Source organism: Capsella rubella, unplaced genomic scaffold (assembly GCF_000375325.1).
Source record: "Capsella rubella cultivar Monte Gargano unplaced genomic scaffold, Caprub1_0 scaffold_3, whole genome shotgun sequence".
Classification (NCBI taxonomy): domain Eukaryota; kingdom Viridiplantae; phylum Streptophyta; class Magnoliopsida; order Brassicales; family Brassicaceae; genus Capsella; species Capsella rubella.
In genome coordinates, this window is record NW_006238921.1 from 14,973,378 (window position 1) to 14,990,034 (window position 16,657).

General features: G+C 28.5%; 3 protein-coding genes across 3 annotated transcripts; 1 reads left to right on the plus strand and 2 right to left on the minus strand.

Moving 5' to 3' along the window:
• Window positions 1-12,175: 12,175 nt before the first annotated feature.
• Window positions 12,176-13,836, plus strand: LOC17893176 (lipoyl synthase, mitochondrial). Its single transcript, XM_023786047.1, has 4 exons — window positions 12,176-12,627; window positions 12,701-12,905; window positions 13,006-13,395; window positions 13,484-13,836. The coding sequence occupies exons 1-4, from the start codon at window positions 12,212-12,214 to the stop codon at window positions 13,598-13,600; spliced, it is 1,128 nt and encodes a 375-aa protein (XP_023641815.1). The 5' UTR covers window positions 12,176-12,211; the 3' UTR covers window positions 13,601-13,836.
• Window positions 13,837-14,567: 731 nt separating this feature from the next.
• Window positions 14,568-15,280, minus strand: LOC17893967 (putative cell wall protein). The gene has a single exon (XM_006298712.2). The coding sequence runs from the start codon at window positions 15,216-15,218 to the stop codon at window positions 14,796-14,798; it is 423 nt and encodes a 140-aa protein (XP_006298774.1). The 5' UTR covers window positions 15,219-15,280; the 3' UTR covers window positions 14,568-14,795.
• Window positions 15,281-15,650: 370 nt separating this feature from the next.
• Window positions 15,651-16,173, minus strand: LOC17891150 (protein EPIDERMAL PATTERNING FACTOR 1). Its single transcript, XM_006296576.2, has 2 exons — window positions 16,036-16,173; window positions 15,651-15,937 (listed from the first exon to the last, which is right to left on the minus strand). The coding sequence occupies exons 1-2, from the start codon at window positions 16,121-16,123 to the stop codon at window positions 15,711-15,713; spliced, it is 315 nt and encodes a 104-aa protein (XP_006296638.1). The 5' UTR covers window positions 16,124-16,173; the 3' UTR covers window positions 15,651-15,710.
• Between the last annotated feature and the right edge of the window lie 484 nt (window positions 16,174-16,657).

Here is a 16,657-nt window from a genome sequence, read left to right on the forward strand (position 1 = left end):
TTTTTAAAGGTTTTTTAAAAGGATTTACAAGTGTTTTTAAAAGGATTTTAAAGTGTATTTAAAGGCATACAAAGATTTAAAAATAATTTTAAAGGATTTATAAGAAGTTTTAAAGGGTTTTAGAAGTTTACAAAGGTTTTAGAAGTTTACAAAGGTTTTTGAAGGGTTTACAAAAGTTTTTAAAGGTATTACAAGTTCTTTAAAATGGTTTTTAAGGATTTACAAGGGTTTTAAAGGGTTTTAGAAGTTTACAAAAGTTTCTATTAAATGATTTATCACGGTTATAAGGGATTTACAAGTGTTTATAAATGTTATAAAATGATTTACAATGGTTTTAAAAGATTTACTCAAGTTTTGAAAGGTTTTGGATGACTTTTAAAAGATTTACAAGGGTTTTTAAAGGATTTATAAATATTTACAAGGTTTTTTAAGGAATTGCGAGAAAAATTTTGTCGGAAAATTTTTGGCGGGAAAATTTAGCGGGAAATTTTTTTGGAAGGAATACTCTTCTTGTTGAAAAGAATATTCCTTTCTTCATCATGAGTTATAATAAAGGAGGGTAATTTAGTCATTTTGTACATTGAAGAGTGTATTTTTGAAAATGGACACCTGGAGAGGCTACTTGTAGAAAAGGGTAACATAAAAAGGTTAGTTGGGCAAATCTCCCTAAAAATAATCAAAATGCAAAATTTTAATTTTTGTTAAATTTAAAAACGAAAATACTGAGTTTTTTTTAATTAAATTACCTAATAATTTATTGTGAATATTGTGTTTGAGTATATTTCTATTGTAAAAAGTAAAATCGAGTAGGATAATTATGCTGGTTAGCCCTAACAATTCAACTATAAATATATAGTTTCGACCTCTAAATTAGTACCTCGTTCTATTAGTTTCATTGTTCTGACTTTAAAAAAAAAAATTGTGTTGTAGTTCATATTTTGATAATATAATTTTCTTTGTATTTGCGTTTTTTAAATAGTTTCTATTATTTTTTGGTAAAAAAAAAATAGTTATATTATTTGAGTTGCTTATCAACCATTTATGAGTTTGTAATTTTATTCGAGGTTATAATTGTGTTTTAGTGCTGTACATTATTTTTGCCGTGTTTTGATTGTTTATTGCAATCCTAACTTTTTAATGGTTTATGTAAGGAGTATTGCCTATATTGGGATCTTTGATGGGGAAAGTTTTTTTAATGAAGGGATTAGAGATGATGCTAGGAAGATATATGTATTTGTTTGTTTGTTTGTTTATTATTTACTGATATCTTGGTTCGTTAGTTTGTCTTTTGTTTATGAAATTTGGTATGAGTATTCTAGAAACATAAAACTAAGTTATGTTAGAAAGGCATCTAACTTCGAGTTTAGGAGTTTAGATGGATGATGTTGTTTCGAGTAGTTAATTCATTTATCGTTAATCATAAAAAATAAATGATATAAAACTAATCAAAATATATAATTGAACTTTTATTAATTTTAAAAAGAAAATACTTAATTTTTTTGTTAATTTTTTATGTTAAAATTTTCAAAATTTATTGTGAATATTGTGTTTGAGTAATATTTTATTTTTTTGAATAGTAAAGCTAAGTTAGATAATTATGACATTTAGCCCTAATAATTCAACTAAATATAGAATGTCGACCTTTACATTAGATGGTTCATTAGTTTCATATTCTGATTTTTTTTTGTTGGTGTAGCTCATATTTTTCATAATATGATTTTCTTTGTATTTTGCGTTTTTCGAATTGTTTGTATGATTTCAATTGCTTAGCATTTGTTTATGTTTTTTGTTCCATTCGAGATTATAATCGTGTTTTTAATAGGTTTGTATTATTTTTTGTGTTTTCATTGTTTAGTGCAATTCTAACTTTGTTTTATGGTTTATGTAATAAGAGTATTGTCTATATTGGGCTCTCTGATCGGGAAATTCTTAAAATATATTAATTGGAGATGATGTTAGGCCGATGATGCTAAGGTAAAAACCACAATCCGATATTTTTATTTGTTTGTTTATTATTTATTGATATATTGGTTAGTTACTTTGTTTGTTTTTAATGAAATTTGGTATGAGTATTTTTGAAACATAAAACTAAATTATGGTAGAAAAGCATATAATTTCGAATTTAAATTTTAGATGGACGACTTTTTTTGAGTAGTTAATTCATTAATCGTCAATCATAAATAGTTTTCACAAAATTATATCGAATATACCCACGCGTAGCGTGGGTTCAAAACCTAGTATAACTAATAATCATATATTTAAGAAAAAGAAAAAAAAATAAACTAGGAAAATAGAAAGAAGATAAATATGCTAGATTATGAAATAAGCGATTTATCAAATTATACATAGTATAAAATATGGAATATACAACATAATTGATTATATCATCAAAAAATTTAAAATTATATAATATTAAACAAATAATTAAAAATACTTAAATAAAAATCTTAGATAAATCATTAATTATATTTTTTTTTTTGAGAAATACACTTTTGGTTTACCCCTTTTTAAAAATATGCCTTTTATGTATCCATTATCAAGAATACACATGTTTAATAATGAAATTTAGATTACTAAATTTGATTTCTACTTTCCTATATATTTCAAAATATCGAGACATGAAATAACGGGTACATGAAGACAACGTATATTTTGGATAACAAAACATTATCTAAACATTTGTTTCATAAAATACAAGATGAAAATAAAGGTTACTACTTACCATACGAGGTAATAAAATTTGGATAGTTAAGTTCAATTAAGTATCAAATATAAAAATGGCTATAATACATGAATGTAAAATTTAAATAGCTAAATTTAATTTCAGCTTATTTAAGATATTTGGATATAAAGTAACGGGTACAAGAAGATAATGAGTAATTTTTAGATAATGAGACTTTTGAATAATGTGAATTCACGCATAATAGATGTAGACATACTATTTACTAATGTGGATTACAGATAATTTTTATCTTATAGGGTTAAAATATTTTAATCACTTGCTCAGCAAGCATAGCAGACGGGTTTGATATGCGTGACAACTATATTTAGAAATCCGGTTAAGAAAGTTTTAATGTTTTTTCATTTTTATATTCGGTTTGATAGTTCACAAGTTTAATAGAAATTTAGCTGATCATTAATCCAATTTACACTCGATCAGGATCCGCTATCATGTCGATCTGAAATTTTTGATGAATCGATCATTATTTCAAATATTCACAAACTTGATAAAAATAATTAATTCATTATCATTTTATCTTATAAACGCTACTACAAATAAATATATCTACCAATAAAACTCTACATGTACGTGTGAGTTATCCTCTTTTACCTATTTCTCTATCTATTGTACCTAAAAGATAAAACACAAATGAGTAAGTTATTTTTAAAACCACGGTTATGAGATGGAAAAACATGACTTATATGGAACATGACGGGATGAATTTTCTATTCTGAAATAAACAAACTACATTTCTCTTTTTTTTTTATATGTAGTTGTCATTACTAATAACAAAAACAAATCCAAATTTTTTTTAAAAAAGAATACTAAACTGATCCTACTTAAATTTGAATTATGAATGTTAATAATATTTTTAAAAATTATGTTTATAAACATGACCACGCACATTAATAATATATTACAAATTTGATAACAAACTTAGTTTAGGAAATTAATCCCAAACTAAGTTTCATGAAATTCCAAACCACTTGCCAAACACACTAAAAGACAGCAAAAAAAATAATTAATTAAATAAAAAAATAAAAAACAAACATTATCTATATTTATGGAAATCAAATCAATTTTGTTACCATAAAAAATGGACAATTAAGTTCAAAAATTAATATATGTAAGCATATTTTTAACTTGAATTATATATTTTCTGATATTTCGAAAATAATAATTTATATTTAATAAATCAAATATAACTAATAATCATATATTTAAGAAAAAGAAAAATAATAAACTAGGAAAATAGAAAGAAAATAAATATGCTAGATTATGAAATAAGCGATTTATCAAATTATACATAGTATAAAATATGGAATATACAACATAATTGATTATATCATCAAAAATTTTAAAATTATATAATCTTAAACAAATAATTAAAAATACTTAAAATAAAAATCTTAGATAAATCATTAATTATATTTTTTTGAGAATTTTTGAGAAATACACTTTTGGTTTACCCCTTTTAAAAAATATTTCTTTTATAAAGACCGATCATAAAGAACCGAAGTCACAATGGAAACAGGAAAGCAAAAAGCAATTTAAATAAGTTACCGCGGGGTAAATTTTCTTTTTAATTCATATTTTTAAAAAAATTATAGATGTTGGAGTTTATTTAATAATTATTAAGATTGTATAATATCAATATTTACTAAATTAGATTAATTATACATGTTTTATATCGGTGTTGTTACAAAATAGTAAAATGACCCGTATTGAACTGTAAAATTAATAATACTACTATTTCTTTTTGTAATATCAAGTCAAACCCGTTCCGTCTTACAACCCATCCCATCATATAGTTTTTAGAAACGTATTACAACATTTTCCGTTTTATACCCGTCATGTCATATAATCGCCAAAAAAAATATATACATATTTTTAAAAAAGGAAAAATCAATAATATCTATACTATTAAAAGGGGAGCATTTTTTATAGGTGTATCCAAACAAATTAAATAGAAAAAATGAAATAAAATGTAATCCTAAACTTATAACCAAACAGAATTAATGACAGATTTTGAAAGGAAAAAATATGTTTTAAAATAAATAAAAAATCAAAACTAATAACTAACTAATATTTTTGGAAATCATAATAAATTTGTTACCATAAAATGTGACATATTAAATTCAAAATAGTGTATTTGTAAATATTTAAGATTTTCCTAATATATTTTCCCTAATTTAAACTAATATATTTTAAAATATTATAATATTGTAATTTTTGAAACGTTTAAAATAAAATTATATTAGTTATACATATATGTTTTTTCTTTTATTGATTGAGTAATATACGTCCGTTTTCAAAAATTCAAATTGCTACATATGCAAAAAAAATTGTATTTTTATTATACTTATGTTTTATGTAATAATGTAAATTTTAAAACAAATAAAATCATATAAAGATATTGGAGAGATATTCAAATTATTAGGGAGACATTTTAGGAAATTTTGTTAAATGTAATAAATATTAGTTTCTAATTTTTCGATTCTGGTATAATTTAATTACAAATTTTATCTTAAAAGTTTGTTATTTATTTAACTGGCAAGGATTTATTATGCAAATAATACAAAACAAAAGGTTATTTTCCAAAAGGTACTTCAAAAATGTTAATATAGACAAGAATAAAGATAGTTAAGATAATTTAAAAAAAATCCATAATTTTAGGAAACATAAGAAATCTTTATAAAAAAAACAGTGATCCCTAAAATCAAGTATCCTAAAAAATAGCTTAAAAATCTTCAAATTAAGAAAATATTTGTTATTACAAAAATATAGGTATGAAAATCCCCATTAAATATTACGAAATATAGCTCATAAAATATTTAAGTTTAATACATACTTATTATCTTATTTCAAATTCCAAAAATAACTAATGTAAAATTCTAAACTATGGAGCAATCTTCTCAAATTAAATCCAACCACTTTTAATTCATACTAGATTTAGACCCGCACATACGTGCGGGATATATTTGTGAATATAATTATTTGATATAATCTTTATAACTCATATTTATAACGATTTGGTTTCATCAAATTTCGGAATATTTGTAATAATAATGGTTTCATCATAATATTTGGATTGATACGAAGACAGATCCATATATTAAACTAATGTAATCAATTATATTTTTAGCAAGCTATTAAACTTTGAAATCGAATAAATGTCAAAAATATCAATTCATTCGATTTTAGGTGAATTGGGTAATGTTTAAAATATGTTTCCTTTGAAAACATAATATGTTTCAAATATGTTTCCTTTGATTGATTTCACTTAATAAGCATCCAAACTATAAAATATGTTTACAAATACACAATTTCTAATTTAATAGGCCTCATTTTATGGTAACGGATTTATTATGATTTCCATGAATTTGAGTTAGTTATTAGTTTTGATTTTCTTATATACATTTTAAAGCATATTTAATTCAATTGAAAATATATTTTGCTGTCTTCAAGATATTTAAAATTTTTAATATATAATTTAATAATGCTTAAACTTAAAATATTTTAATTGAGTTTAAATATTTCTAATATTTTCAACTTTACATGTAGTTTAAATATTTATAATATTTTAAAACCTTTTAAAAGAGTAAATATTAATAATACCTAAACTTCCATAGAATTTAGATATTTATAGTATTATAATCTTTCCTTGGACCTAATTTATTTTAAACGTTTATTTACTTAATTTAATCTGTTTACATATACACAATTTAAAATACTATACATATCAATTTATTTTAAAAGTTTCCAATTTTTTGAAATTAAAATGTTTTGAATTGTATTAGTTTAAATTAGGTAAAATAAATGTTTAAAACATTATATAATCTTTAAAAAAATTCGAATTTAATAGGCCACATTTTATGGTAACAAATTTATTATGATTTCCATGAATATTGGTTAGTTATTAGTTTGATTTTTTATTTATTTTAAAGCATATTTTTTCATTTGAAAATCTGTCATTAATTTTGTTTGGCTATAGGTTTAGGATTACATTTTATTTCATTTTTTCTATTTAATCTGTTTGGATACACTTTTAAAAAAATGCTCCCCTTTTAATAGTATAGATTCTACATTATAGAGCAATCTTATTTCAGATTTCATATTTTAATCATTGATTGTAGTTTAAATTATTTTATACTGAAAGAAGATTCATATTATTATAATTTTTATATGTGAAATATAAAAAGTTTTTGAAGTAGAATAAAGTTTTTTTTTAAATGTATTAGATGAAATTTCTATAGTCCTATTTGATCTAAATACAAGGACATGAAATTACATAAAGAGCGCGGGAAAAAGTTCATTTTAAAAAATAAAAATTAAAACAGTATCCAAACTATTTCAAATAAAATACATAACGAGAACGATGGATAACGAAACAGATTATATAATTTGGATACCAATAATTTCAATTTTAAAGCTCTTTCTGATAATTATATATTTTTCAGCGTCGGTTTTGTGGCTTATTTAAAGGCTTCCAAAAAAAAGCAATATATATATATATATCTAATATAAAATATTATAATCTTAAAAAATTACTAATATAAATAACATAATTATCCAAAAAAAAATATTCATGGTTAAAATTACTTATCATTAAGAATATTAAAAACAAAACTAATTTTAATTTGGATAAATAAATCTAATTTGAAATTTTACTGATAATTTAAATTTGATTTCATACTTTTACTGATTATATAATTTACTGGTCAAACGTCGGGTTTACGGGTTATCTGCAATTTTTTTAAAAGAAAACAAATATAACTATATCTCAATTTAATATATATTATTAAAATCTAAATTATTTTTTTATTCATTGAAGCGAACGATATAAGTTTATCTTATATATTAGGATATGAAATAACGGGTATGGAAAGAAAATGAGTAGTTCAGAAAATAAAAACCATTATCTAAACTGTTATTGGTAAAAGACTCGACGAAAATATAGGATAAAAGGAATTTGGGATAACGGGACTCTGGTAGGACATATACGAACATACTATTTACTAATATGGACTATATGAAATAACATATATGGTAAGGTATGGGTAATTCAGAAAATAAAAATCATTATCTAAACTGTATTCCTAATAAAAGAGGGGTCGGAAATTTAGGGTAATACATGAATTCAAACAGAACATACGAAATTATATCATCTACTAATGTGGAGAATGCGAAATGTATATATTGGTAAGTTAAACATATTTTAATCGGTTGCAGAGTATGAATAGTAGACGTGTTAACCCGCTTGAATTTTTATCATCCGGGTTAGGAATTTTTTTTGTTTTTAGTTGTTTTTATCCTGTTTAAAATAGACAACCACTTTTCTTTTACTCTATAACTTTTTAATATAGTTGTTTTTACGAGTAACAAAACTAAATCTTATCGTTACTTTTGTTTAAACTAAATTGAAAACAAATCAAATACTGAACTGGTACGAGTTTGGATTATGAATGTTAATAACATTTTTAAGAAATGTCTTTTACAAATATAACTCTACATATACATAATATATTGCAAACATGATAGCAAATATAGTTTTTGAAATCAATCCCGCACGTACGTGCGGGTCCAAATCTAGTTTTAGTATAAACCTGGTGTAAAGTTAAAATATTAATAACACTTAAATTTTTAAAAATTTAAATATTTTAAACTTTATATGTGGTTAAGAAGCTTTCATGTCTTGATTTTACTTCAATAAGCAAAAGAAAAAAAGTACTATCAAAACAGAAAAACAAAAATGGATATTCTAAACTTACACACAAATATTTGGTTATATATATAGGTAAATGGTGTGGGAAATTTTAAATATTGGAAATAATAAAAAATTTTAAAAAATTGCATAAAGGAGTTGTATTTTCTTATCTTCTAAATATAAATGGAGAAATACAAAATATTGATATGGTTTCTAATTTTTAATTTATTGTTAACATATGTTTTACCCAAAATATTGCATAAATTTCAATGGTTTGGTTTTCACTTTCCACATATTTTGTCAAAGAAATTCTGCACATAATAAATTGGAGTATAATAAACTGAAAAAAACTAAATTTAGAAAATTTTAATAATGTTTTGATCTATTTTTATTATACTAAAACCTTGTAGTTATGGTAGTTACTAAAATATAGAGAAATCAAATTTTCAAATTGTTTCTTATATTAATTATTATATATTATTTTATTTTTTTGCAGATTTATTGTTATTGAGATTTATAATATTGTATAATTTTTATCAAATAATCGTGTGCCTATTTAATTTTTATAAAATCAACTGAATTTAGTTTGAGAATTTTGCCTCATATTTTCGAATTTTACATTATTTATTTTTGGAAATTTTTATTAAGATAATAAGTATGTATTAAACTTGAAGATTTTTTTAGCTATTTTCAAAATAAGAGATTTTCTTAACTATTTTTTCGTAATAATAAAATATCTCCTTAACTTAAAGATTTCCTTAAGTATTTTTGCAAAATTTAAGGAAGATTTTCTTGCTTTCAATATTAATTATTAATTATTTTTTAAAAATATTAATGCCAATTGTACGGGAATCTTCCAGCGACGAAGAAGAAGATTCAGAAAAAGAAGAAGATGCTGAAGAAGGAGACTCTGAAGAGGATGATGGACCGGATTCTGAAGAGGATAATGAACCATCCAAGGAGGATCCGGCTCCTGTTGTGGCTACTGGATTTGCGTCTGCTCATGTTCCTGCTTCTTTGGTGGCGCAAGTTCAGATTCAAAAGATACTGAGAGTAGATCTGCTCCTGCTCCTGCTTCTTCTCAAATATAAGTATAAATAAAATTTCACATCCAACCCCTTTGGATAAAACGAAATCACTACTATACGAAAAATATTTTTTTTAATATTGAATTCATTTTAACATACTTACTTGAGATATAAAACTATAAATCAAACTATATAATTTGTAACATTCATTGATTATAATTTAAAAATTCAATGATAAAGTAAATACAAATACTATGCAACATACAACTTATTAAAAAAATAAAAAAATACTATAGAACATAAAATAATAAAATTTGTCCCACGGTGTATCGCGGATTTAAACCTAGTTAAATTATAAACTAGAAGTACATTTTTCAATACCATCCTTAAAACGGTAAGACTTTCATGTTGATAGCCTTCATTCTCCACTTAAGATACCAACAAAGAAGATTTAGTTTATCAAACAAAGAATGAGAAACATTGCCTTGACGCATCTAAATGAACAATTGTATATTTGTATTCAAATAGAAATATAAATTATGAAACATATTCTATTATAATTGTGCGACAGAATGGAACTGAAAACTATACTCACAATGTTTGAATGTTACCATATCTTATTTCTATTATTATAATCATTTTTGATAGTTTTAAATCCAGTTTGACAGTTCACAAGATTATTAAAAAATTAAATAAATAATCACTAATCCGGCTCACGTTCGATCTCGTTCTATACACAGTATGATAGAGTTTATTATGGGTAACAATACAATCCAACATTCACATCATCATGTCCCTAATACACCTACAATTTATTCTTATTACATCATTACAAATTTAGTACATTTATTTTGAAAATACAACGTCTAAAAGACAAACTAATAATTTTTCAACTATGTTATCATAATATGAAAACACAAATATATTACCAACAAATATAAATAATATTTTAAACTATACGTTTTATATATTTCATATATTAACTTAGGTTTACAAGTGTTACTCTTGAACTGAACCCAATTGCTTCATTGCTCTCTCTGGGTTGCTCGGATTGTATCTCCCGTCGCAAGATGACGGCAAGGTTAGTTCTTTTGCGGTAAGCTTGATTCAGTCTCATCATCTAGGGATTCCTCTTTTCAATGCCATTGATATTTTTTTCTTTTCTTGAATGTGTTTTCATGGTTTACTTACTTGCAATGGCCGTTACACATTCATATCAGTTTCTTGTTCAAGTAAAACAACTATTTTATTGTGATTATCCAATACAACAAAAACTATGACAATGGAAGGAGGCAATGTTTTGTCATAACTGGCTCAGTTTCATAGTTAGATACATTGATGATTATAAAGAGATTTCTTAAAATCTTAATTGAAAATTTGATTAGGCTAGTAATAAATATGGTTGATGTAGTCATAATATCAAAGTCTAGTAATATAAAGAAATGGTAAAGTGTTTGAGACTTTATTTTTGCACTAGGATTGTACCCTATGGAGTCTATGACAATATATATATATATACATTTTTAAGTACATTTTATACTAAAATCTATTTAGGCTTATAACCTTTTATTTGGTAATATTTGCATAATTAAACTCTTGCCATTTGAATAAATAAAAAAACTTAAAAGTCAATTTTGTAGCTAAATCACAAGCAAATCGCAAAATTGGAAACAAATATTTATTACTTCAAAAAAGTTTCTTAAAATACCTCTATAATTAATTGAATCTCTCTCCAATATATTTATATAATCTTATATTATTATATAAAATATATGTATAATACAATGCAAATTATATTTCGCATATTTTACAATTTAAATTTTTGAAAACGGACGTATATTAGTCAATCGATAAAGGAAAAAAATGTTTATACAAAGTAAAAAATTTTAGATAATAGTTCAAAATAATTATAAATAGGAATAATATGCTCCCAACTACAAATGATCATCAAGTTTGATTTCTCAGGCATCCACATTAATTTTTTATTCGGTTTAATCCAGTTCTTTATTTAAAAGTTTCAAAATATTATAAATATTAAACTTTTTAAATCATCAAATATTATAATATCTAATCTTTATATAATATTAAACTATTAAAAATATTTAAACTCTAGAAATTATTAATAATTTAACTCTAACAAAATTAAAAGTATAATAATATTGTACATAAATATGGTTTAATGAGTTCGAGTTTACACAAATATGATTATATTTTTTTAGGGGTCATCTATGTTAAAAATATTTAACGGGTTAAGTTAAACTATAAATTTTTTATTTACAACCAAATCGATCCGCGATGTACCGTGGGTTGATGGTTGATCACATATATCTATGAATCTAATTATTATACAAATTCATAAAATTATATAAAATGAAAATAAAATAAACACATATAAAAACTAGACTATATAAACCATGACCAACCAAACAAATATATATATTGATGACAAAAAAAAAACAAATATATATATTATGGATCCGTGGTGTAACACGGGATAAATTCTAATATTTTATAATATAATACAGCAATTTTGGTTTGAGTTTTAGGGACTTCTGGGTCGTCTAATGTGAATGGGTCGAACGCAATATAGAAGACCTACATTTATTTAGGAATATAATGGGCTCGATTTTATGGGCAAAAGGCCCAAATGGGAGCTTCTTTGAGAACTAGAGGGTTCAATGGTCACCTTATACTAATTGCCGTCACCAGTGAGACTTCATCCTCCTAATCGGGACATTTCTCACGACGTCTGAGATGCATCCTCGCTCCGCCCTACTCTCCCGATTCCTCCGTCCGGCGTCGAGATGCTTCTCCTCTTCCTCGCCGGTAAGTCCGGTCACCGTAACGCAATCCCCCAAGAGTCTCGAGGCTCTTCGAGCTCGGCTGGCGAATGAGTCGCCTTCCCTTACCGATTTCATCCACGGCGATACCTATTCCGTGGAAGTCGGAACCAAGAAGAAGCCTCTCCCGAAACCTAAATGGATGAAGGAATCTATTCCCGGCGGCGAGAGGTATGTCCAGATCAAGAAGAAATTGAGAGACCTTAAGCTTCACACCGTCTGCGAGGAGGCTAAGTGTCCCAACCTCGGCGAGTGCTGGTCTGGTGGCGAAACTGGAACCGCCACCGCTACGATTATGATCCTTGGCGACACATGTACACGCGGCTGCAGGTACAATCTTCGTCCTCTTAATCCCGTCAGATCTTTCCTCTCTCTTTTCTCTCAAAGGGGCTTCTATTTCTAGGTTTTGTAATGTGAAGACATCGCGTACACCTCCTCCGCCTGATCCTAATGAACCTAACAATGTGGCTGAAGCAATTGCATCCTGGGGAGTTGATTATGTTGTGATCACCAGTGTAGATCGAGATGATTTACCTGATCAGGGGAGTGGGCATTTTGCCGAAACAGTACAGAGATTGAAATTCTTGAAGCCGGAGATGCTTATTGAAGCACTAGGTAATAATGATGAGATGTGAGGCTGAGGGTTTCCTTGTTTGATCATGAGTTTTTTTGAATTTGTTTTCGATTTTTTTTTTTTTGATGTTGTAGTTCCTGATTTCCGTGGATTTCCGTGGAGATGGTGGATGTGTTGAAAAGGTTTCCAAGTCAGGGCTTGACGTCTTTGCCCACAACATTGAGACAGTTGAAGAGCTTCAGAGTTCTGTGCGGGATCATCGTGCTAACTTCAAACAGTCTCTGGATGTGCTTAGGATGGCTAAGGACCATGCACCTGCAGGCACCCTAACAAAGACCTCTGTAATGCTGGGATGTGGAGAGACCACTGATCAAGTGGTCAAGACAATGGAGAAGGTGAGAGTAGCAGGGGTTGACGTTATGACTTTTGGCCAATATATGCGACCCTCTAAGCGGCACATGCCAGTAGCTGAGTATGTGACACCAGAGGCCTTTGAGAGGTATCGGCTTCTTGGCATGGAAATGGTACTGGTCCCTTCCTTGTTTAAGTTTTTATTACCTGAGCTATATAATGGCAAAGAAAGCTAACTGGAATGTGTTGGTGGTAAAACAGGGATTCAGGTATGTAGCATCAGGGCCAATGGTGAGGTCTTCATACAAAGCAGGAGAGTACTACATAAAGTCGATGATAGACGCTGATCGAGTTGCTTCTCCTTCTACCTCCCCGTAGATACTCATTCAAGATTACACAATCGTATGTGAATTCTTTCACTTTATTGATTTTTTTTTTCCTACGCTTTCGCAAAACTTATCCACTACATTCTGAATAATGGTGAGAAAATGTAATACTATCGTCCTCCAGTATCAAATGTGTGTCTAGTCTCTCTCTTTCTCATACTATCATTGTACTTCTCGAATACTTCTCTGATATATATGACTCTGCTCTTTTTGGAGCATTTTAGTCTAGCTGTATTGTTAAACTTGAAAGTTGAAACTGTAGTGGTGGCCTGGTGGTGGTGGGGACTAATCATGAACTCTGTGAACTGTTCTTTTACCTGAAGATTATAGACTTATGAAATACAGAAGATATTTTGCATGTCTTCCTTATAGTGTTCTAGAGATTGGCAGATTGCTGCTCTGCTTTTAAAATCTGGGATCATCAATCCACCATTATGACTTGGTGCAGGCTGAGCAATGAACGTGGGGACATTCACTTCTTACGTTAACAAAAGTTCAAAGACATCATAGACTTGACGAAGATCTGAAACCATGGCTTTTTGGTGTTCGATGAATTTCTTTTCGGACTCGTTGTTTTATCATCCTCGAGATATTGAGTGTATCAACGCTACAATTAATTTTGTCTACTGATTGATTCCTTACTGCATTGTTGGTGTGCAACAATTGCATATCTGCGGGCTTTAATGTCTCCATTTGATCTACTAAGCCTGTTCGTTAGCCTTCGCTTGGCCATACAGTGGCTTCCATTATCCCTACTGCACTAGCATATCATATGGTTAATGATTGGACTAAAGTTTGGTCATTCAAAGTCTTGGGAAATTGAGCGATTTGTTACATTCCGTCTGAATAGTATATGCATCAGAACTTTAATATGATGGTTTTACACTTTTACTTTCTGAATTTTATCTGTCATTACTAGTGTTAGTATCTACTGCTAATTGGAGGAGTCTTTACAGTGGAACATAAAGTTTATTAAATATAATGGTATGTAAAAATGAATTCATCTGACGATATAAACTGAAGAAAATGGGACAATATTCTCTCTTTTGGTAGCAGATATAGAGAGAGTACAGAGAAAAAGAGATGGCAAATAAAACAGAGGGTTACTTATCTAACCAAGACTAAGGACAGCAAAGTAGACCCGTTTGCATCTAAGATATGCTTATTTGTTGACAAAATAATAGTACTCAGGGTAGTGGCACTGGTGGAACTTGGCCGTTGCTTCCTGCACCAGCTCCAGTGGTTGGGGTTGGAGCTTCATACCCAGGGTTTGGGACCAGCGTATCATCGCCACCAGGGAGTTGGGTGCGCGGTCCGGTTCCTTGTCCACCATTATATGATGGGATTCCCCCACCGGTAAGGGGAGCTCCGGTGACAGGATTGTAAGGGTAAAACGGCTTCTTACATTTCGGAGGAAGCAAGAACCTTCCAACGCCGGGGATGAGAATAGTTGGTTTGGGCTCAATGGTGACAAGAAAGTCAGGGTGTTTGACATCAGCGGTCTTAGGGGATTTGGGAACGTGACGTAGCCCACTCACCTTGTCTGCACATCCAAGCAATATGCTTAATAGCACAACAGTGGCTGCACAACTGAGAAGGGAAGAAGCCATTATTTGATCTTGTCGTTGAGAAGATGAAGACTCGTGTGTTTTGTTTGATCTTGTGGAGGGAAGGCGTGTGTATGTATATATAGTAAAAATACTGAGCTAACTGTGGGAACATTTAACGAAGGTGGGATGATATGGTTGAAAATAAAGAGTGTGTAAGAAATGGGTAGTGTGGTTATTATTAGCGAGCATCCAAAGTTTGGTGGTAACAACGTATACGTACTTTTGCTGTTGCCTTAATTTTAATTACAATTCTGTCTACAGCTTTTGTTGTTGCAGTCTTAAATGCAGCCTCATGGACCAAAATACAGTGGGGGAGCCGAAATAGCTAGGTGACTGGCTTTCATCTACTTTCCATATAATTTCTTTAATGAGTCTGATTAAACTGGATTATTCCTATTGATTAAAAAAAGAAACGAAGGATGCATTTTATAAAGGAAAAAGGAAAACAAAACGGTCGAATGCGTAAAATAAAATAGGATAGAGGCTAGCTGATCATGGGACGGGATAGGACTTATTGTTGCACATGCACTTATAAGCCATTGGACAAGTCTCAGCCTCTTCCAAAGTTGCACACACAAAGCTAACCATCACAAGACGACATGGGGAGCATGAGCCACACGCGTGTGCGCAGTCTGGCAACCTAGACCCAGCCACCTGCACGGTGTCCGGCCTCCTCCTCTGACGCTTCAATGTCCTGGTCATTCCCACATGATGATGACCTACACATGCACGTAGACATGAACAACTTAGAGAGCTTGAAAATAGTGAAAGAGCTAGGTGTGGGGTGAGAGTAAGATAGAAGAGCATATATACATACTTGGATGGGAGGGAGTTGGTAAATTCCTAGCCAAGAGAGAGCCAAAGAAGAAAGAAAGGAATACGGCAAGGAGAAGAAGAGACTTCATGATATTTTGTAAGTCGTCGTATAGTGAAGTAAAAATTTGAGATAAAGTAATGTGTGGTACGTACGGCAAGAAACAAGGTATATATGATCGTTAACATAGGGTTAGGATATTGAAGAGACTCACGGTAGAGAAAATGAAAGTCACATGGAAACAAGATCGAACATATGAAATGATATAAATTTTGAGGAGTTGTAGTATGTGAAGCCTAATTAAAAACTTGAACTTCATTCGTGTTGCTTTGGGTGAGTGTCATGAGCTTCCTCTGTGAAAAGCTGAAGACATACTTTTGTATGCAATCACCTTTAATTTATCTGGAATAACCCTTCTTTTGTGTGACCTTCTTTAATGCCCCCCAATTAATGTTCTTACTAAAAGGAAAAAATGAAAAGTAAAAAGGTTGAGCATATATGCTGAGATATAGGGACATTGTCTTGGGTCTTGTGTTATATAACATCATAATTATATAGTTGAGTTAATGTATTACATGAATTTATCAATTACTATATAATTACAGATTATACTTGAGTCATCTAA

Bases quoted from the DNA above. Each gene is read 5' to 3' on its own strand.
- LOC17893967 (XM_006298712.2), bottom strand. From the start codon at position 15,218: ATGGCTTCTTCCCTTCTCAGTTGTGCAGCCACTGTTGTGCTATTAAGC.
- LOC17893176 (XM_023786047.1), top strand. From the start codon at position 12,212: ATGCATCCTCGCTCCGCCCTACTCTCCCGATTCCTCCGTCCGGCGTCG. The intron at 12,906-13,005 runs GCACTAGGTAAT...TTGATGTTGTAG, and splicing joins AGCCGGAGATGCTTATTGAA to TTCCTGATTTCCGTGGATTT. The intron at 13,396-13,483 runs GTACTGGTCCCT...GTGGTAAAACAG, and splicing joins GGCTTCTTGGCATGGAAATG to GGATTCAGGTATGTAGCATC.
- LOC17891150 (XM_006296576.2), bottom strand. From the start codon at position 16,123: ATGAAGTCTCTTCTTCTCCTTGCCGTATTCCTTTCTTTCTTCTTTGGC. The intron at 15,938-16,035 runs GTATGTATATAT...GTGCATGTGTAG, and splicing joins ACCAACTCCCTCCCATCCAA to GTCATCATCATGTGGGAATG.